The following is a 22,528-nucleotide window of genomic DNA, read 5'->3' as shown; positions in this document are numbered from 1 at the left end:
GCACTATTACTATTGATTGCACGAGTGGTTATTACCAATATCATTTCTAAACTATTCCAAAACCCATACTGGTTTAAAAAGAAAATAATTTATGCTGAGGCTATGCCATTTTGTCCTTCCCTCAAAAAAAAAATTACCTTTTAAATGTAGATAAACAGAACTGGTCACTGAGCACTATTTTTTTCTTTATGAAACTTTCTTATATTCAAAACATACTTAAAGAACATAATTTTGGCTACCAAACTACCTGTTTGGCATCAATGGTAATATAGGTAAACTTTGACCCAAAGTATTCCCACATATTATTGCATTAAGCATGTTACATAGGAATTGAGAAGTGATTTCAAGGATTTTACACTGACTCCCCCCACTAAAATTTTATTTCCTTGTGCTAAATAAATAGAACATATACAGATCTATTTTAAAAATATTTCATCATACTAGGCAAATTCAAATCTGCCAACCCAGTTTTAGCCCAGAACCAAACCAGTGATAGTCAGGAACTACACAGCCACCAGGCAAACTGATTTCCTTTCTCGTTGGTTCTCTGTGGGGATAGGTGAGTGAAATAAGGTGTCAAAGTCCCAGCGGAACATTTGTAAAAAAAAAAAATACCTAATTTTCTTCTCACCCAGGTTAGCCAGTGGATAGTCATGTTGTCCCAGTTGGCTCATTAGATTCCTGTGTGCCTCTTTGTCTTCCCAGAGAAAACAAAACTAAAAAACCCCCTTTACATCAGTCCTTATTTCAGATATAAGATGCCAGTTAACTATTTTCCCACAAATACCTTAAGCTCATTTTTACTTGAAAAAAAAAAATTTCCCCTCAAAACTTTTAGTAATGAATGAGTACACAACAACATTTGGATAGTAATCCCATGGTGCAAGGATTTCCTGCAAAGTACCTTTAATATGTTTGCATCAGCAGCAAGCATTAGGATGTTCTAATTTTGGCACCGTAAGTTATATGTGTAGCATTACACATTAGATACCAAGTCACCACCCCAACCAGTATTTATCCATATGAATAGGAAAACTGAACAAAAACATAGTTCTGATAAAGGCTGCATTCATAAACCCAATACAGTTTAAGGTAATTTTTTTTTTTTTTTTTACAATCAAGGGCTGCCATTTAGGATTGTTTTTTTAATGATAAATAAAAAATAGGAATTATTTAGAAGATAAAATACTTCACTGTTCTTTACTGTTATTAATACAATATTGAGTGTTTTGCTATATAAAATATACTCCCAAGAAGTCAAAGTATTTAAAAACAGTGTATCAAATAAAAATCACAGCCATGTTACTGTTCAGCAACTCCATTCCAATAAACATTGGTATTGCATTCTCAAAAAAAAAAAAAAAAAAATTGCAGCTGAGGCAAGAGCTCTCTGAAGCTTGCATTCTGGGCGTGTAAAACACCTCACTGCATACTTTTAAGACTGTCACTCTGCTTCAGTAATTTGAACCTGCCACATTTTACTTCAACAAGTAAAGCACTCTGCTGAGAATACAAAAATTTATAAAAAGGCCATCATAAAAGATTAAACCTCGGTAGGCATGTAAGCTTTCTTTTAATAAAAACAAAAATAGTCATTGTCATCTAGTTAAATAAGTCTCTTTGTTATAGAATGTTCCAGTTATTGAAAAAGGGACCTTAAAAAACCCAACTGCCTATATCTTAAAACCCTACCTCTCTTGCCCCATAATACACACATTTGAGGGAAGAGTCATTTAATGTGCAAATTGGCAAACAAATGTGGAGGAGAGGGGACTTCTTGAAATGACGTGCCCAATCAATTCTTGGTTTATTCTTTTACAATATCAACTTCCAGAAAACTAAAATAACCAAAGTAGCCCTAAAAATACACAAAACAGACCTTCATCTTTGCATTCCTTTCCCAATAAACACAAAAAGTATGTACAGCATGTTTAATAATATGCAATATGCAAAAGCTTTGTGTTGCTGTTAGCAACATCTATACCCACCCACCCTCCTTATTCACAAGTGTACCTCTACCTAACACAATTACATCACTAAGCCTGTTAGTTTGAAAGGGTCTTCAATTTGTTAAAACTGGAAAATCTTGGTATAGGGGCTCCACTCATTTGACTCAAGGTTATAGACTTCCACCGTATTCAGAAACTCATTGCCATCAAATCCTCCCACTGCATAAATAGTGTTCCCTACAGTTGCAATCCCAGCATTGCTCCTTGGTGAAGTCATGTTTCCCATCATCTTCCATTCATTTCTAGTTGGATCATACATCTCCACACAACTAATGGCATGAGAACCATCAAAGCCACCACCTACAAACAGTTTTCCTAAAAGAGAAAAGAGACAAGGTTAATCTAGGGAGGCTAAGAAAGAAACCCTTAAATTGATCTTTTGCTAAAACAGTGGTTCTTGGTAGAAAAGACTGTTCATTCTGTCAGAAAATATTTATTGAATGCCTACTAATGTAGCAAGCACTCCCTAGAAGCTGGGGATACAAATGGAATAGAGTTGAAAAGAACCCGTTTGTATGTGTAAGTCAGGCAATTTAAAGGAAGGGGAGGCACCATCTAACTACAGTGCAATTCTCACAACAATTCTATGTGGTTGTTTCTATTACTGCCATTTCACAGATGAAGATATAATGAACAAAGAAGTTGGACAACTTGCCTAGAGATGCAACTAGTAAGTGGCAAACCAGAGTAGTTCTGTGCACTGCAAGTTTTGTTATTAGTCCAGTGCATAAGAACTAAGATTCAAAGTAAGTTATAGGAAAGCAGGTTTCAGATAACTGAACATTTTCTAGAGCTCTCCAACTGTATAAAATGATTTTGGCATGGAAATTTCTTCTTGGAAACAGACTGAACTGTGACTATTTTCAAATATACATGCAGGGCAGTTAATAATTAAATTAATTTCAGACAAATAAAATGTTAGCATTAAATATTCTCTGGAGTTTAAGGAAAAACCTTATTAGTGATTCTCGAATTCATTATTTTCTCATCTGATTGTCACTTAGCCTACCTGCATCCATGTACTTACCCATAAAAGAACCGACAAGGCTCATAGTAGGCCAGGGGTTGCAGGCCAGTAGGCTACTTACTGGTGTGCCTACACACTTAGGCTCTTGCCAGTTGAGCCACAAGCTTTGTTCTAAAAACAATTCTAACTGAATTCATTATTGTAATTATGTAATTAAACATTATGTAAATCCATAAAATGGATGTGAAAACTGTGTCTACATATGATGATTTGCAAACACTTGTTAAAAATAATCTAAAAATACTGCTTCCAATTAGGCATGGAGTAGACAATTAGAAAAGACTAGATTTAGATGATTTCCATTTCTTTTGTTTTACAAATCAAATTTTTTAAAATTCTTGCTCTAAAGAAACAAACTCAAATTCCAAGATGATGCATTATGAGTATGATTTATGGAAGAAGATGAATTAATGTTATATATCCAGTACTGAGTGATTAGAAAAGACATTTCTAAAAGACAAACCACCAATCCCCACTGCGTCAGAAAAGAAGGCTAGTTCTGAATTCTTAATTATACAAGTGGATAGTTATCACTGACATTCTCTTGGAATTTTAGAACAAACTCTTGCTACTACCTACTCCTCAGCTCTCCAAATCCCAAAACTCACCGCCGAGAACAGCCACTCCAGCTCCTCGCCTAGCCACATTCATGGATGCAATTAAAGTCCAGGTGTTATTTTCAGGATTATAACGTTCTACTGTGTTCAGACAATTCCAAGACTCTGCGCCTCCAATTATGTACAAATAACCACCAAGCTCACAGACTGCAGACTGGTGTCTACCTATAAAATCAAGTCAAACCAAAATTATTATTCTATCTCCCCAAACTGTAAGTGTGCACTACACATACCATTGATTCAGAGGTCTTAAAAAAAAAATCAACTTACGAATGTTAAGAGGAGCACAGCTTGTCCATGACTTTGTTATAGGATCAAATACATCACAATTTTTCAGTCCTTTTTGACCATATGGATCTGAGCCACCAACGATGTATAATTTCCCGTTCAGAGCACACACTCCTATGTGAGTATAAAATAAGGTTATAAATTGATAACTTAATTATCATACTTAAATACTGATGATCTCAGCAGAAAAGTATTACCTGCATTACAACGATTAGTTCTCAATTCTGGAATGGGAGTCCAGTCATCTATGTTTGGATCATACATCTCTCCACATCTCAGGTCATCTGAGTGGCCATTTGATCCACCCACCACATAGAGCTGGCCCTATGCCAAAAGCGAGAGATTAATATTTCTGCCATTCTCAAGTTCTTAGAAAAAACTAAATGTGGGCTGCTTCTTCCTGCAATATAGTGCACTTACCATGAGTACGGCCATTTGAAATCGGGCTCTTGGTGTCCTCATGGGAGCAAGAAAGGACCAATGATCTGTATGTGGATCATAGCATTCAACTGTTCGAAGACACTCCTCTCTGTTATAGCCACCTGGTACAAGAACCACAAAGAGTTATGCTTAAAGTATTAAACTGGACCAGCCTTTCTGGTCTAGAATGGTTTAAGTAATCTGTACAAATGAGAAAAAGAATCTTTGTCCACACACTTAATAAGGCCACATTAGTTAATGTTTTAACTAAGTGCCTGTAACAGCTGAATGACAAAATTATGAGTGTAAGTAAATTGCTTAGTCTTGACTTGAAAATTAGGAGGGAACAATTACCCACTTCATAGTTTTTTAAGAATTAGAGACATTAACTTGAAGGCTAGGCAATACTATAGTATTGACTTTTTATTTGTCTTCTTAGAATGTGGTAAAGTGGAATGTCACAGAAGAAGGCATATTAAATAAACCCTGTCTTCCAAAGTTTGCATGTCACAAGCAAGCATAAACGTCCACTTATAGAGGCTTAGCCAGTTGAAGGTTTCTGATAAGTCACTCATCCTTCTATTCTTACCTGCAGCTATGAGTTTGCCATTCATCTCTGCTGTCCCCAGCCCAGATCGTGCGTACTGCATAGGAGACATGGGCTTTTCTATTAACTCATCTGGTTGCATCTCAAAGCTTAAACTTTTAATGAGTTTTGGAGTACTTGTTGGTGAGCTCTGTGGGCTGTTTCGCCCATGAAGGAAAATGACACAGAAAATACCATCCAGCACAGCCAGGCACAAGTAAGTGTTATCTGTAAGCACAAGAGTTCCATGTTTAAAGATGCAATTTTTATTACTTTTGGTTGCTGTGTGATCCTGAATTGGACTCCAGATTCCAGACAGGGGATGACCTGCTACTCTTTTCCAAATTTAGTTGCTTCTGAGTTTTTTCCTCAATCACTTTAGAAGTGTTATATGGTTCCACTTAAAACTCCTTCTTAAAAAAAGAAATAAATTGAAGGCAATCTGACAAGTGTAATACACTTACTTGAAGTCTTTTCCGAAGCAACGATTTTCCACTCGTGCTTAGGGCTTTGTATTGTAGCATTTGGAGAAGACAGACATCCAATGGAACTGCTACTTATCTGCTTATGGCCATTCTCACGTGGTGGCTTTTTCTGCAAAATCAAAAGGCAGCTACAGAAACCTAGCCAAAGACCATACCTGGTGTACCTTTGCTCCTGAGCTATTCCACAACACTGAGAAAACCCTTAGTACCCTCCACTTATGCATGACATTTATAGCACACCTAGGTTTAACACAAAACAACACTTTCTGACTGACACATATCACTGGCATTCTTCCATCTCCACTTAATAAGGAAACAACTACACCTACCCTGGTCAAGAAAAAGTTCAAGTTCAACAATTAAAAAAACATGTTGTGGGTCAAGTATCAGAATAGTCAAGAGAGGAAAAAACGGAACCTCCTCCTTCATAATCCACATAGTCTTTATATTAAGTATAGAATTTTCCAAAATGTTATAAATCTAAAACAGCATGAATTAACTGAGAGAATACATTTAACCCACTATCTCCATGAAACTGCGAAACTTAACTAAATCATATGTACTGGTATCCTTCATATTAGCAGACATATATCCATCCAATCTCTCTGAAAGTTATTTTATAGGAAAAAAAAGTGGCAATTACAAGAAATATTTACAAGTATATTTCTTTAGGATTACCTTAAAGGTATTATAGAGTGGTTTTCTAGACAAGTAAAACTACATCAAAACACTGAAGTAAAAATGGTAATCAGAAATTAAGGAAGCAATAATACTAAAAGAACCAAATATTTTTAAAGGAATACATGAGAACATAAAAGAGGGAGAAATGGGCAAAGCTGCAAATTTTCAAATGACTGTAAGAAGATTACATTGTACCCTCGTGTATGAGTTCTCTGATGGTTTTCTTCCAATTACTTTAGCTCTTGACACTTCCAAAGGATATGATCACATGTCATTAGAAGAGTCAAGATTACCCTGGTAGGAACTGCCTGCTGAATGAATAGGTACCACCTTCAGTACCTGGCCAAGTTTGCTCATCCACTTATTTTGATCCCCAGGGCCACAGCCTCATGGGTAGACAGAATCTCTAACGGAAATTTCTGTTTCGAGTGGAAGAAAAAGGCCATGAAACAATAGAGAAAAAGATTTTGATAGCTACTTGAAGCTGTGAAAAAACTATCAAGTTTGGTGTAAGCAATTCAGCAAATGTGGTTATAGCTTAAGTAGGCTATTTTGAGAAAAGGCGGAGAATGTACCATGCTAATGGTTATAATTACATTCCATTTAGACATTTATTATGTACCTAGGTGTTATTAGGTACTTTATTCATACTGTCTCTTTTAATCCATTAAGGGCAATATATCTCCCCATTTTATAGGTAAAAATACTGAAAATGAGAGAAAATATGCATTGCCTAAGGCAATGCAAGAAAAATAAGGATTAGGAATTCTGAGTATAAAGCCACTCTTTTATACTACGATAGTCTGGTGTGTCCTGTGCTACTAGGAAGTACAAGGTACATAAAACTCTATCCCAATCTGTGGGAAGAAGGGATCCAAACTAACACAAGTTGATGATGCTTGATTAAGAGCTTTCACTGTAGTAAGAAACCTGTTCTAATGTATGGCTTTAATTGAGAGAAAATCAAATGTGAAAAAAAAGCACAGTAACAATGAAGACTACTTGGTGTTATGTAACTAAGCCTTATATAGAAATGCTGGTTAACTCTTTTATGTTCCTTCCAGAACACTTTCAAACCTAATTCTTTACTCTCCTTTATTTTCAAACTTTACCCTATCAACTCCTCCCACTCAGCCCACCCACTGGCCCACACTTTCTTTGCCTCTGACCTCCCCAAGGGGTGGTCCCTGGTAGCTCTTTCTTTGTCAGCCACCATCACTTCTGAAGCTAAGCGTTTCTTAACCTTAATACTCTCTGGAAATTATACCCACTAAAGGTTACAAAGTGGCTTCCTAAAACCAATGTAGAAGAGATATCCCTAATCTTCTTTTACATGACCTCCCAGAGGATGATTTGACACAGTTAACAATCCAGTCCTCCTTCAAACTTTCTTTTCCTATGTTAGCTAGCTTGTACAACACAATTTGATTCCAATGGCGGCTTCTCAACTTTTTCTCTTCCTGAAGCTTAGTGTGTTTCCTCATCCTTTTTACTTTATCATCTCTATTCATGGCACTTCCCTGGAATAAGTCACACAGGTCAGAGTCCTACTCACCCTCAAATTCTTCGTTTCCTTAATTTTCCGAATCTAAACAATCATTAAAGACCTTTGTAACTATAAATGTCTAGATTCCACCCTTTCCCCTTCTCATCCTTAGATCAAGCCCTCATCTTTTCACCTGAACTACTGCTTGTAATAGTCTACAAATTGTTCTCACAAGCTTTAATCTACCCTCTGTACCTGGTCATAAAAATAGAAGGGTTCGATGCATTAAGTAAAACAAACAAACAAAAAAAACCCTCAAATGAGCTAGACTCCCACGACCCAGAGACTGCCACCTGATAGTTAACTATCTGTCTAAAATATGATAATGAACATATAGATCTCTGCTGTATGGAAATACCATAATTTAACCAATCCCCCTATTGCTAGACTCTTGTCCAGTTTTTCACTATTATTAAAGTTGTGAAATATATCTGTTCAGATCACTCTACTCCCTTGTCTAAAATTCTTTGAAAGTCCCACACTACTTGTAGAATAAAGTATAATCCTCGATCAGCTGTTATTTACCTACTCTCCCAGTCATGTGACCTGCAATTCCAACAGTATCCTCCTTTCACAGGTATCCTTTGCTATCTGACACACCTCCATCTGCTATGCAAACTCTTCCACATCCTCAGATGGCTCAAATGTCGCCTCCTTTGTGAAATTTCCCTAGTTTTTCTCCTTTTGGTTCCACCCTCCCCTTAATGTCTTCCGTAGGTAATTCGTACAAATCTGTTCTGTTTTACCTACTCCTGTAAGGTCCCGGAAGCAGAAACTGTCTCTTACACATTTCTGGGCCCTCTTACCTAACATCACGGCCTGCCACTTATCAGGCACTCAACCACTGCTTGTTGAAAGAGTACTTTAAGAAACCATTAAATTACAGTTTAGAGATGTTTAGAGAGAAGAGGGAAAATATCCTCAATGTTCAAAATACACAAACATGGACAAAATTCTCAACTAACTCAGCCCCAAAAGCTTTTTGTGAAAATAAAAATATTCAGCCACTATTGACACAGAACACCTGATAGTATCACCATACACGTTATTTCTGAGTCTATCATTTACCTTCTAATTATTAAAGGAAAACACCCATTAACTTGGGTCGACTCAGCCTACTTTATAGTTATCCCTCACAAATACAATGTTGAGCTAAAGGCCAAACAAAAAGAATACATATTGTATAACCATTTACATAAATTTCAAACACAGGCAAACTAATCTAATGCTTCAGAAGTTGGGATATAATGGCTTCCTTTGGGGTAGTGTAGGGCAGTGACTGGGAAGGGGGCAAGAGGAAGGCTTCCAGAGTGCTAGAAGTCTCTTCTTGACCCAGGTAGTGTTTAAACCAGTGGGTTCACTATGTGACATTTATGATTTGTATTCTTTTCTCTATGTTATTTATCCATAAACTGAAAAAGTTTATACCTGAGATATTTTTTTAAAAAATTGTGTCTAACGGTCATTACCAATACAAACAACTATTTTTTATAATCTGACCAAAATAACATTTAATTTCTATTTTGCTTCATCTTATTGGCCCTTTTCTTACTGCTTATAAATCCTATTTGATTGAGAAAAAAATCTTAAGTGGGGTTCCCTACTTTGTTCTGTTAGTTTCTTTTTATGTGGCAAAAATGGTAGTAATGGTATGAAAGGTATGCTTGTTTTCTCCCACAAGTGTTTCTGTGCAGTCATACTAATGAAAGTCTTCCACTTTCCTTTATTAAAGGAAAATTTCAGTATACTATAAAATGCTCTAATCAAATTTTAACCTGAGGTTACCTCAGATGTGCAATGTGTACCTGCACAAACTGAATGTGGTCATCATCACTGCCAAACACCTCAGCCTGTCCAGCTAGTAGGTTCCCATCAAGCAGCTTGTGATCGGCTGAGTAGTACAAGGTTTGAACCTGCAAAACAGCAACAGAACACCCATGTGGCTACTGTCTCCATGGCTACTCCACTAGTATGCAGATCACACAAACGCCTCAAGGTAACCTCCAGTGTGCTTCTTGAGCTTCTTGACATCTTACTCTGGCAGGATCCCAAAGTAAAGAAAATACATGTCATGGTGGTAAAAATTTAAAAAACAAAAATAAGATACAGAATCTTCTAATACTGGCTGAAGAGTCCTTGGCTTGGTTGGCTTGAAAGAAATCTTCGTTTTTTCATAGCTTCTATTATACAGCATTAAGAAAAAAAGGCACTAGTACAATATATAGGCTCTTAAAGAATATACATATTTATAATAAAATACTGAATATGGTTTACACCTTTGAAGAGTAAGTAGTCTAATGTGCATAAACATATTTCCGTCCTGCGCAAGCAATGTCAAGAAAAACAGATAAAAAACAAGTGCAAAAATTCAAGCAAGCTACAGAGATACCTCCCTTAACAGATGCAAACATATGGCTAATGCATCTGATTTTCAAGTGGGAAACCATATAGAATTTAAAAATCACCTGTTAGCCTTTTTAGAGCATAATGATAACTGCATTTTTAAAGGCCTAACAGGTTTGGTAAGCCTTTAGTGAATCCGAAAGGCTTAAGTGGAGGGATAAACTCAAGGTCACTCCACTGTTCCATCTGCATGTTTAATTCCCACCATTTCTCTGTCAATTTTTTCTTGTGTATTTTTCAAAAAGTAGCCCAAGTTAAGTGAGTGACTATATGTATGAACAACACCATTGAAAAACACAAAGCTTTAAAGATAAGAATCCTGTAAAGGAGTAAACACCATTAAATCATCATCGTTCTCTGCCCACAGCGGATTTTTCTTAGGAGAACTGGGGCAGGACTGCTGCTTCTTTACGTGTCAATACACTTGAGGATTCTTCTTGTTTCTTCAGTCTTGGGTATCCTAGTTTTGTTAATAAACCTATGGGGAGATAAATCAATGGGGAGGAACAACCATTAGAAGCTTTTACCTACTTGTCAATTTAAAGCAAAAACCTGTGAAGAAAAATTAAGAATCTACAGAAAATTTCAGTACCACCTCCCATTTCTAAAGCAAATTACATGCTACTTTAAAGAAAGTTAACAGCACATAATAAGCAAAGAAATAAAAAAAGAAAAGCAGAAGACCAAACTGAACAGTTCATTCAGCTCACCTGGACACCCCCCCTGTTTCTCAGCTTAGGGGTACCTATAGCAAAATTTAAATTCTTTAGGGTCATGGTTATAAAATAAAAGTGAAAGGGAATCCTTCATGTTATAGCAAAATAATTTTTAATAATTGTTGAATCCCATTTACTTTAAAACTAACCTCTTCCATCAGCTCTTCCAGACTGTCTCCATTCTCCCAGATGCTACGCTGCACCCAGTTGATTACCTTTGTGTACAATTTGCCATTGCTGGGCAAGCAAACATTATCTTCAAGCATTACCTCCAACTAGAGTTGGGAAAAAACAAAGACACATGGATCAGTGTTGAGCCTCTAATTCTCAATTTCATAATAAAGAGGTCATAGATGCCCAACTGCACTCCATACGCTTACTCTATTTTTTAAGGAAACCAGTAGCCAAAAAAAAAAAAGAGAAGAAAAAGAAAAGAAAGTAAACAAACTGGTAGGCAGAAAACCATTACACTGCTAAAAATAACCGTATGGTTTCAATGTATTGTCTTTTTCATAACCATTACTCACTTGCTTGAAACATGGAGAAAGATTACATTCCTGGAACTAAGTAGTATGTATCTCTTTATTTAACCTTTACATCTTTCATCTTTATAGATTTTACCTTTAGCCGTGGAAGTTTAAGAAACTCTTCCTCTTCTGAAATTTGTAACAAATGCTCCTGAATATAAGCATCAACCTTATTCAACAAACGGGAGTCTCCCATACAACTTGCAAAATTTCGGTAAGAGATGCAGCTGGTAATATCCATTCTAGATAGTAAATAATCACCACAAACCTTGGAAAAGAAATACACGAATGCCAACATTTACATACATTTTATTTAACAAATATTTAATACTCAGTGTGTAAGTACTATGTGGATATATAAAGATTAACCAAAAATCACTGCCTTAGAACAAGTTTAACAGTAGGAAGAATACATGTATACAAATGATAAACATCAAAGAATGCCATTCAAATATATAAGAAAAAAATGCAACAAACTGAAATGCTATGAAAATGCACATGAAATGTTCAGACAAGTATTTCCAACTAGAATAATAGATAAGACTTCATAAAGGCAGTAATCTGAATGGGGCTCTACAGGGGAGATGACGCTGAATGCACACAGAAACTAGGGAAGATGCTGCAACAATTTAGTTTGGCCAGAACAAAACATAAGACAATCAAAATAGTTTTGGAAGAATAGCAACTATATTAAGGAGAGCCTGGAATTCTAACCTGAGGGACGTGTGCTATGACCACAAAAGGATTTTTAAGCAGAGTGAGGGGCTTAGCAAACTTCTTCTCAAAGGGCCAGACAGTAAGTTTTTAGGCTTGTGGGCCGTACTTTCTCACAACTACTCAACTCTGTCACAGCAGGTGGAAAGCAGCCATAGACCGTATGTAAATGAAGGCTATGTTACAATAAGATGTTATAAAAGCAGGCAGCTGGCCTCAGGCCTGCAGTTTTCTGACTCCCACATTAGAGGATTAAATGCCTTTTTCCTGTAAATTATTAAGCACTTCTCAGTGGCATTAAATTCTAGAAAGAATACTTCTAAAGAACAACCGAGAAGTGTAGAAGAACGGAGAATTAAGGATATGAGTTATATGATTAACTGAGAAAATCAAGACTTACCCTGCCAGAGAAGACTACTGAAAGAGCAAGATTGTAGCTTGAATTATCTGAGAGGAAGTGTGACCCTGCTGTGTTACATTGGCTAAACAGTTAAAATTACATACATATTTGGTTCTCTAGGGGAAAAAAAGGGACATTTTCAAGTTCTTGAGTCCAACAGATGTCTTATAACAAACTGTACACACTAATCATATAAAATAAGACCCCCTAGTAACAGTACTCCTTGTATATTACTTCTGTTACTCTACCTGCTTTACTCGGTCCATCTTCAGCTTTTTTGCTGCAGAATAAACGTCTTTGACTAATTCCTTATCGGCTTTCAACCTATTAGAAAAAAGGTTCTTTATCATTTATCATACCAAGGCCTTGAAACACAGACACTTAATTTAAATAAATTTAGAGGGACTTGGAATTTCATTCCCTAGTTATATGATGTACTTCAGAGAACTTACTGAGCAGTGTAGGCATAATTCAACAAGACTTCAACAGCTTCCGGATTGAGATCATCAAACTTAACATGAGAAACTCGGTGAGGATCACTATCATTATTAAAGATTTCAAATAAATAGGGGCTGCAGCAAGCCAGGACTGCTCTGTGTGCTAACATCTCATGGCCACAGACCTGCAAAGTGAGGAATTAACATTAGAAGCATTGTGGACTATGTATTTCTCTAGCTAATTACTACATCGTATCCTTCATCTTACATTTCTGGGTAAATCATTCTTTTTTAAACTTATTTCATTAAATGCCTCCTGTGAAAAACAAAACAAGCCAATCCAAGAACATACGGTTTTTAGTAATGAAAGATCAATTCTGTAAGTTTCCAATTACGTTTTAAATACCTGAAGTCGAACATCACAGAACTGGCCACTTTTCCTCAGGGCATTTAATTTGGCAACAGAAGACTCAATGAAATTTTCGTCTTCAAACATTAAATATCCATTGGGAATCATTTTTCCTTATAATTTGGCTAAAGGGCAGAAAGAAAGAATGAATGGTGATTTTTATAACATTTTAAAGAGTAATGCAGTATTTTTAATTTTCAAATTTCATCCTATCAACAACACATAAAAATGTTATCATACAAAAACATTGCTAAAACACCACTGACACTGAACGTCTAAGCCTTTGTACCCCTATACTTTGGTCCTAAGTCTTTTCAAGGATTCATACAGTAGTGTTATGGTGTGCCAGCAATTTTGGCCAGGTTTCTATTCCTATTAGTACATTCATTGTGAAGGAGAAAAAAATGTAAACCCAGCCCTGCCCAAACCCATATAACAAGCAACTGAAAAGCCTGGAAGGATGTGAAGTGGTCATCACATATAGATTCCTTGGTTGGGGCTGCAGTCATTCCTTTACTCACTGATATATACGACTAACTTACATTCTGTTCCCTTTGCTCTACTCAATATTCTGTGATAACCTATGTGAGAAAAGAAGCTAAAAAAGAATCAATATATGTATAACTGTATATGTATATATATAACTGAATCACTTTGCTGTACACCTGAAACTAACACAACACTGTAAATCAACTATACGCCAATAAAATAAAAATATTTAAAAATTCTGTTCCCTTTGCAGGTTTCATATATTTTAAATCACTTATCTCATAAACATACAAGATAGAAATGTATGTTCTTTAAAAAATTTTCCATTTCACCGTTTCTTGTGAACAAGTGACTAATGGCTACACAAAATGCATCATTAAAAAGTGGTAATAGAAGATTTCACTTTGAAGTAACTGATTTATTTAAATTCAAAATAGTTTATAGAAAGGAAAATATAGGAAAAAAATTTTTTCTATGAATATTACTGACTTCGCCTTTTAAAAAAATTATGAAAGGCTGTTAGTGTACTTGGCACAGTCTTCAAAAAAAAAAATGTGTGCACTGGGCACTGACTATCCACTTACCTACTATACTGGTGAGAAATGTATTTCCGGGGTGTTTTAAATAATCAAGGACAAAGGAAACTCAGCGCTTTGTTGAGGTATGAAGACAGGTGGCTGAAGTGAAGGCAGAGGTGTCTGAAGCTCTAATGGTGATTCCAAAACTATCAGGCTTGAAAATGATGTAATCAAGTCCTTTAAAGCTATAGACACGAACTTCTTCTGTGATAATCATGCATCATAATCTGTAATAATGACAATTGTTGGATATTCAGAATGATCAAAGACTGCCAATGATCTAGGTAGATCAGATCATGCAAAGTCCTGATCTTGAAGACATTTTGAGGTAAATGGCACAATACAGAAAATAACACGAATGCTACTATACATAAGCATTTTCATTTAACCTGCAACCACTCAGGTGATTAAAAAAAATAAAATCCCTCCCCAGAAGGAGCTAGTAACTTTTACCATTTAAGTGAGATACACAAGCACAAAATTAGAGAAAAATATAAATATTGGTTAATTCTAATATTCTTTACTATTAGATTCCAACTAATATACAAACATGTGTTCTGTCTGTTACCAGCCAGCAAGCAACCATCATTATTCCCCGACATGTATACAATGTTACAGTCAAACCAGATATACTGTTTCCCAAAATGTGCTCTGTAGGTACCCACCTCTGTAACTTCAAGTTTCCCTTTCTTGGAATACCCTTAACCCAACCTCTGCCCGCTGAAATCTTACCTCCAGAGCCCCTGCCAAATCCCTTCAGCTGAGTAGTTCCTCCCCATCCTCCACATACTGAACCCTCTCTGAAAGTGTGTATGTGTGATCTTCCAGCTGGTCTGTACTGGCTTATCTTCCTTGATTCAAGGCCTCTTGAAGGCAGAGCCTCTGTTTTCTTTATCTTTGTATCCTTCCCATCTCCCCCCACCAAAACAACTAGCCTAGAAACCTGAATATAAAGATGAGTAATTTGTTGAAATGAACTAAATAAACAAAAAGGAAAATATTAATGTCTGTGCTTTGTATGATCATTTTTCTCATATACAGTAATAAACTACCAATGGAACAATTCTGGTTCAAATCAAATCTTCAGGGAAATTACATTCAGTCCTCCCCCCATTTTCACATGTCATTAACTAAAAGTGTCAAAGTCAGATGGTACTTAGTTTTTAATCATCTGAACTGCTATTACACCACTAATTCAACAAACCAGAACTAAATAAGAAATTATGTGAAAGATGTGCATACTTTTTAAAATGGACATCTTCAAATTACCTGTATTTTCCTTATATATCAATCAAGCCCACAATTCTAAATCTAACAATTATGTTAATGTGTATGGTCCCTTACCCCAGAACCCACTTGAAGGCTAGTCCAGTTCCATTTCAACAAACTATTGTATTAAGTGCAACACACGCGCAATCTGTATCCCGTACGCCTTCACTGGTTTCTCCATAGCTTAGGTTTTATTTCAAGGAAACCTGAGTATTCTGACTCAGGTTGGGACTGTTGTCAATGCTTACTCCTGCAATGAAAGTATTTCATACCTTTATGTAATATTGATTTCCTCTGCTCTACACTTGCATCCAGATTAGTTAATTCAGCTTTTCTTAAGAAACCAGTTCTAACAAAACAAATGTTTTCCAAGTAACACACAATTCTATGTACAGAGAGAACACACTATCCAAAAGAAACCTTCAAACATTTTCAGCCAAGACCTAGCTCAAGTTGGGAAAATCTATGCAAGGGTGAAAGGGGGGGACCCCTCCATGCAAGTTATGTTGGATATTATTAAAATGTATGCCCTCTGAAAAACCAAAAACAAAAGGAGATTTATAAGTATTTTAAACTTTGACCAGTTTTATTCAGTATTTATTTGTAAACTAGCCTTGATCTTACCAAGAATAAAAGTGGCATCTATAAATATATAGACATACCTCGTTTTACTGCACTTCACTTTTTCTGCTTCACAAATACTACTTTTTTTTTTTTTTTGCAAATTGAAGGTCTGTGGCAACCCTGAGTTGCCAGCTGATGGTCAGCATTTTTTAACAATGAAGTATTTTGAAATTAAGGTATGTATGTTATTTTTAAAGACATAATGTTTTGGACACTTAATAGACTCCAGCAGAGTGTAAACATAACTTTTATGTGCACTGAGAAACCAAAAAATTGGCGTGACTCGCTTTACCACAGTGGCCCAGAACCAAACTCACAGTATCTCTGTGGGTGTATTTGATAAATTGAAAGTTCTACCTTAAATTTATTTTGGAAAACAACAAGAACAACAAAAACCTGGATGGTTAAAACCACTTCAGTCCTTTGGGAGAAAATACTGGAGAATTTTTGGAGCAACTCTTGCCATACAAATTTGTACAATATTATTAGTTCCGCAATAGAGTGAGTACTACTACATTAGTACTCGATGATTTTCTCGTACATTAAGGTCTTAACATGAACCTCATCTCTTTAACATCTGCTGATCCGTATAACCCTACTTGATTTTAAAAGCTAGCCCAAGTCCACTCAACATTTAAGTTAATGCAACAAACTTTATCTAATTACGGTCCTTATATACTATATGCCCCTACTCTCACCCACCCCCAAGTTGGAGGTCACCTCAGCTTCTGCCTGCAAAACTATGTCTTTCAAAGTTCACATTCACTTTCAGTAAAGTTAGTGTGGACAAACTGAGTTTTAAGCCATTCCACAGAGTCACAGATCTCAGTTTGGTCTATGAAACTCAAGCTCAAAAACTGATGGAATAAAAATGTGCGGAGAATTTTTTATCTTTGAAAAGCCAAACCAAAAGCCCCAACATCCCAGGCTTACATACAGTTATAAAATTTAGAATTTTATTTGATATTTAAAAAACACATTCGACTAATCCACTTTTAAAATTAAAACTGAGATCAAATGCAATATATTCTGGTAAACAGTCTTCAGTTTCTTCATATGGCCAGTGCAAGAAAAGGGATACAGATGACTTATAAATGAGTAATTAAACTGCTTTAGTAAAACCCAGAAGTTCACATGTTACCACAGCCCCCCCAAAGATCAGCTGAACCCAAATACAATTCAGTAAGCCTTATCAAGGAGCTGTAAAAAATGTAGGTACAATATGACCTGCCCCCAAATTCTTCTTGGGCCTTCAGTAAGAGCAAGATAAAATGTTATCAAACTTTCAAAGAATCCTTAAAACCTCAAGGCAAATTACAAGTATTATTTAAGTTTCAAGGCAATCTTTTGAGGGTAGCCAACTCACAAAATAGTAACCTACTCCATTTTTAAAGGACAGACGTTATAATACAAAGTAAGTCAATGAATCTCTTAAAAACCAGAAGTTATAGATTCCCAATGTCTGAAACGATCCATCTATATCAAAACTCACCAAACTCACTCACTCACTCCATGCTTTTAACCCCATTGTTCTGTAATTCTTATATCCCACAAACATTTATGGCTCCAAACATATGGCAGGCACAGTCTGGAATGGGATGCTCATAACACAATGAAGTTAACTCCATTCCCCAGCCTTGAACACTCCACAGACCAATCAGAAAGACAAACCAAGCAGTGAAAACAGTTCAAACAAAAGGGGGAAAAGGTATGAAAGCACACATATTCCAGAAACTGCAGCGATCTCTGTTTAAGTAGACTGTAGTTTGCAGGATGCATATGGTAAACAGTAGGAGAGGAAGTAAAAGAGATCAACATTAAGGTTTAAACAGAGCAGAATTTTTAGCACAGAGGCATAGGACACTAGCAGAAATATAGGGGATGGTCTGGAGGAATGGGTAAAACATGGATGCAAGGAAATTATTTATAACCCTTGCTTATCCTAACTAAGGTAATAAGGATATTTTAGAGTAGATATGTGGCATCAATATCAAAATTAGAATTCCAAAAAGCATAATAGAGACATTTTTAGTTTGCTGCATGCTTAAAGTCAGGAAGGAAAAGAGGAGTTTGCTTTGGGACATTATAAGGCTGAGGTACCTGTTGGGCATCCAGGTTGATACCAAAAGTGTAAGTAAGGATAGTGAGCGATGTATCGGTTTATAAATCATTTACAAGGCGGTAATTGAAGTTTACAAGTAAATATAATCGTGTACTTTCTGTGGTTCTAACAAAAACTCAGAAATACTCCCTTATTCATTAATTCCTCCATTTACACTCTCTAGCACAAGGTAGGAGGCTCCCCAACCCTCTTGTAGATTTGACTATACAATCATACTGTTGAAAAGTCAATGAAATTATTTTTAGGGGTACTTCATCTTAATATCAATGATTAAGACAGTTCCCCAACAGGAAAACATTTTGCATTAAAAAAAACAACAACAACACTTATTTGCGAAACACATTCAATTGCCACCTAAAATATCCTTCAATCAAGAAAAAACAAAACCCCACTCCAAAGTATTGGGGCGCCCAAAAAGTTCGTTCGGATTTTTCTGTAACTTCTTACAGGAAAAACCCGTACGAACTTCTTGGCCAACCCAATAAGTAGCCAAAAAGACACTAATTTAAAACTAAAACCAAAACCTGGAACACTTTGTTTTGGGGGGAAAAGTCATAAAAACAGACCTGCAAATTAAGGCAATTAAGAAATTAATATTAACTAATGATAGAGATTTCATCTATTAGGAAAACAGAGGAAAAACCATTCTGGGTGTCCTTTAGGTCAGTGATGCTAGTCCAGTTTTACCTCTCACTACCAAATTATAGACATTTGACAAGTAGCCTGCCAGCTGGTATTAAGTTATAGTATTCTCAATCCAATTCTAAACAGTGTACACCTCATCTCCAGATATACAAAGAATAACTTTAGGCATGATTATGCCTAAAGCTACTCATACTGTTATCCTTAAACAACCACCAGTGCTAGAATTATTTTAAAAAAATATGTCTCTGGTAGTCTAGTCCATGCTGTACTTGTTGAACTGTTTAGAGTAGTACTATGCTTACAGGGTTGTTATTTACTACTAGACAGAAGATCACCACACGCAAGTTCTCAAAGAACAGCTTGATGCCAGGGTGTTCTAATCCTCCATGACTGACAACAGACATTAAGGAAACAAAAATAAACCCTTTAGCCCTCTGATTTCTACTTATCTAGTTTTTGAAACGTCAGCGCCCTCAAACAATAGATCTGTCTACTTTGTATTGGGGGAAAAGTAAATCTGTTTCTGAAGTATTTGTGGTTCAAGTTTCCCTACGGTCTATCCTCAATCTGATACTGCCTACTACCTTCCTACCATCATGAGCTTACAACCAGAGTCCCTTTGCAAGATGCGCAGAAGGACGGAAAAACAGCAAACCTCTCTGCCGATTTTCTTTGGCAAAAACGAAGTGGCGAGCGCCCCAGAGTGACTGGAGAGTCCTGCAGTCCCAGGCCTTCATCCCCGCGCGGCGGGGCGGGAGCCCACTCCGAAGGCTGGGAGGCAGAGCGCCCAGCGTCTGCACACCCCCGCCCGGGATTGGCCAGCCCCGCAGTCATTCAGCGCGACACGTCAGGGCAGCCGCTCCCTTCCTCCCTCCTCCCGCCCCCTTCTCCCCGCGCTTGGCAAGAAAAGCGGGCAACGTGGAGCGGGAACAAAGGACCCCGCGGCCCACGGCGATCAGGGGCGCGGTGCCACCGTACCCCAGGCCCGGGGTACCGATGGGGCCCTGGACCAGCTCCCCGCCCACACTCGCCGGGTCCTGGGAAGGCTCACGGAAGAGAGTCCAGACCCCGGGCCGACCCCAACACTGGGCATCGATTCTTGACAGCAGGAACGGAGATTCCCGCGCCCTCCTTCTGGGAGGTCATCCCTGGCCCGCGCGCGGCGTCTTGACCCAGGCCCCTGAGGACCCCTCGTGTAAAAACTTCTCGCTCCTCACGCCCTGCTTCCTCGACTCCAGCGCTCTCCGAGGCGGCCCGAGCCCGCCCTTGGCCGCTAACGCGATCCGGCAACCACAGCAGCACCGGGAGCGCGAGGGCCGCTCGGCTGCGGCTCCTCGCCCCCAGAGAGCGACGGCGGCAGCGGCCGCGGCTTGGGGCGTCCTCCTCCCGGCACCCGGCACCGCTCCGCGCCATTCCCCAGTTCGCAGTCTGGCTGCGCCCTCTTCCTCCTCCACCGTCGACGGGACCAGCGCGTATTACCTGGTTCATCTCTGAAGAGATGGAAAAACTCATCTCTGGAGCTTCAAAGGGGAGCAGAAGGAAGCGGGCGGTAATCGGCCCAACGGAAAGCGTCTCGAGGCCACCGAGAAGGGAGCGACCGAGCGGGGAGACGAGCGAACAGCCCGCACAGGCTGCGAGGAAGGGGAGCGCACCGGAAATTCGCAGGGACTCGCTCGCTGGCTCGCTGGCACAGCGACGCTGAAGCCGCAGGCGGCGAAACTGTGGCCAGCAGTTCCGAGAGACCGACCTCCACGCGCGTCCCGGAGACACTGCCCCCGCCGCAGCCGCCCGCTAGCGCCTCACCCCCTCGCACGTCACCACGTGCGCCGCTGCCGTAGCCGCCGCCAACGCCTCCCCGACGCTTCCGGCTGGAAAGCGTCGGCAAATGACTGGCGAGCACAGCAATATAGCGCTCGAGGCCCCGCCCTCCGCTGGCCCCGCCCCCACCCTTTTCCCCCGCCCTGTTTGGTTCCGTCCTGCGCAGCTCAACTAGGTCAAAGCAAGGTGATCTTTGGAAGAGCGGGTGCTCGGGGCCCGACACTTGTCGCGCCGTCGGCCCTCGCCCTTTCAGGGTGGGAACTGGTTCCCTCCAGCCGCCCTCACCTGTTCTGCCATCCCCTGGAGGCACAATATAGCCAGACAGATTAGACGTGAGAGATTAGATTTTTCGGCGTCAGACGTACATCTAGGCAACAGCCCTAGGACTGGAGCTGGCCGCAGTGGACCTAAGAGTCTGTAGCTGCCCGTCTGCCCTTACCTTTGTAGGAGGGTGGTGCGAGGAGGAAGCGTGATTGTGAGGAAGAGCAGAGGCACGCCGACGAAAAGGGGTGAGAGGATTCAGTAACTTAGAGAAAATAATTGGAGAGGTCAGAGAAGGCCTAATATTATATCAGTGTTGCTCTGAAAAACTGTTTACTTCTACTTTTCGTCCCCGGGATTTGTTTTGTCTGAGTGCAGCTCTCCTCTCGGCGACACTGAGTCAGCTCTTTGCTGGACTTGCCCTCTTGGAAAAAGAAAATAACCTTGAGACCAGATAGCAACCTTAATTATCCCCACGCACTCACCCACCTTGTCCCCAGAAGACAAACCTGTTCAGGGGGAACGTGGGGTATAGCAGGCTGACAGCAACTTCATGGGACTCTGAAGGGCACACTGGAAAGCTTCCTAGATTGAAGGTGAGGGGATTTCGTGAGGTAAACTTGTTTAGAGTTTGGCAAAAGCTTCCAGGTTAATGTCCTGTTAAGCCTATCCTGATTTGGTGAGGGCGCTTAAGCCATCTACACCTAACCTTGTTTGTATCTGATCCCTCTGCTTAATTAGTAGACATATTTCTAGGAGCTCTTTGTCATCACTCCCTACCATTCTTTATCATTAACTATTTCGTATATGCTTATGGGAGCAGGAAAAATGTTGGGGCCCTTCATCTGCAATAGAAGCTTTACAACTTTTTAGTCTAAAATATTGAGGCAAGGAGATTTTTGTTTTGTTTCCAATTCAATTGTGGAAGGAAACAGGGTCTAAGATATCTATACTTCTTATACCTTTCTTAAGGAGAAAAAGACTGACATTTGCCACTGGCCTCTTGTTTTTGTCTTCTGATAATAATTGACAGCAGTGTTCACTTTTATTGCAAATGAAACTATTCGAGTACATACCTTTTACATTCCTTTAATACCATAGACTTCATCTTTCCAGAGAGAGAGTATGAACTTCCCACTTCAGGTAGGCACATGACTTTGTGGCCTGCTGGACACATGGTCCCACTCACTGTACTCTAAATAGTGCCTCTGTGACCTGAAACAGTCACCACTTTCTTAAAGCTACAGTGTGATCAGTCAATGCATTTTTGCCTTGTATGGAATTTCACATTTGCATATTACCTTCTCTATGAATAATGACAATTTATGCATTCCATTTGTCTTCCAGGCAACTCCAGATTTAAGCCTATCTTTCCAATTACTATATAATCCAGATGAAAATTTAACAATGGAACATTGTGGACAATTTCAACCCAGTAAAGTAATAAATTATAAGAT

The 22,528-nt window shown here is 38.6% G+C and overlaps 1 protein-coding gene across 1 annotated transcript; it reads right to left on the bottom strand.

Moving 5' to 3' along the window:
• Positions 1-787: 787 nt before the first annotated feature.
• On the bottom strand, positions 788-20,809 carry IVNS1ABP (influenza virus NS1A binding protein). Its single transcript, XM_030873037.3, has 15 exons — positions 20,472-20,809; positions 14,339-14,559; positions 13,263-13,390; positions 12,872-13,041; positions 12,668-12,743; positions 11,400-11,573; positions 10,928-11,053; positions 9,465-9,572; positions 5,412-5,541; positions 4,951-5,175; positions 4,362-4,483; positions 4,139-4,265; positions 3,924-4,055; positions 3,645-3,818; positions 788-2,324 (listed from the first exon to the last, which is right to left on the bottom strand). Exons 3-15 carry the CDS (start codon positions 13,371-13,373, stop codon positions 2,071-2,073), a joined length of 1,929 nt encoding a protein of 642 aa, XP_030728897.1. The 5' UTR covers positions 13,374-13,390; positions 14,339-14,559; positions 20,472-20,809; the 3' UTR covers positions 788-2,070.
• Between the last annotated feature and the right edge of the window lie 1,719 nt (positions 20,810-22,528).

The sequence above is a fragment of the Globicephala melas genome, chromosome 1 (genome assembly GCF_963455315.2).
Source record: "Globicephala melas chromosome 1, mGloMel1.2, whole genome shotgun sequence".
NCBI classification, from domain to species: Eukaryota; Metazoa; Chordata; class Mammalia; order Artiodactyla; family Delphinidae; genus Globicephala; species Globicephala melas.
The sequence above is the reverse complement of the archived record's forward strand: the minus strand, read 5'-3'. Positions and strand labels throughout refer to the sequence as shown.

What these genes read in the sequence shown, in the direction of transcription:
- IVNS1ABP (XM_030873037.3), bottom strand. Translation starts at nt 13,373, where the DNA reads ATGATTCCCAATGGATATTTAATGTTTGAAGACGAAAATTTCATTGAG. An exon ending in AGATGGACCGAGTAAAGCAG is followed by an intron (nt 11,574 to 12,667) that starts GTAGAGTAACAG and finishes TTCTTTTCCAAG; the next exon opens with GTTTGTGGTGATTATTTACT. An exon ending in TGGAGTGGCTGTTCTCGGCG is followed by an intron (nt 2,325 to 3,644) that starts GTGAGTTTTGGG and finishes TTTCTCTTTTAG; the next exon opens with GAAAACTGTTTGTAGGTGGT.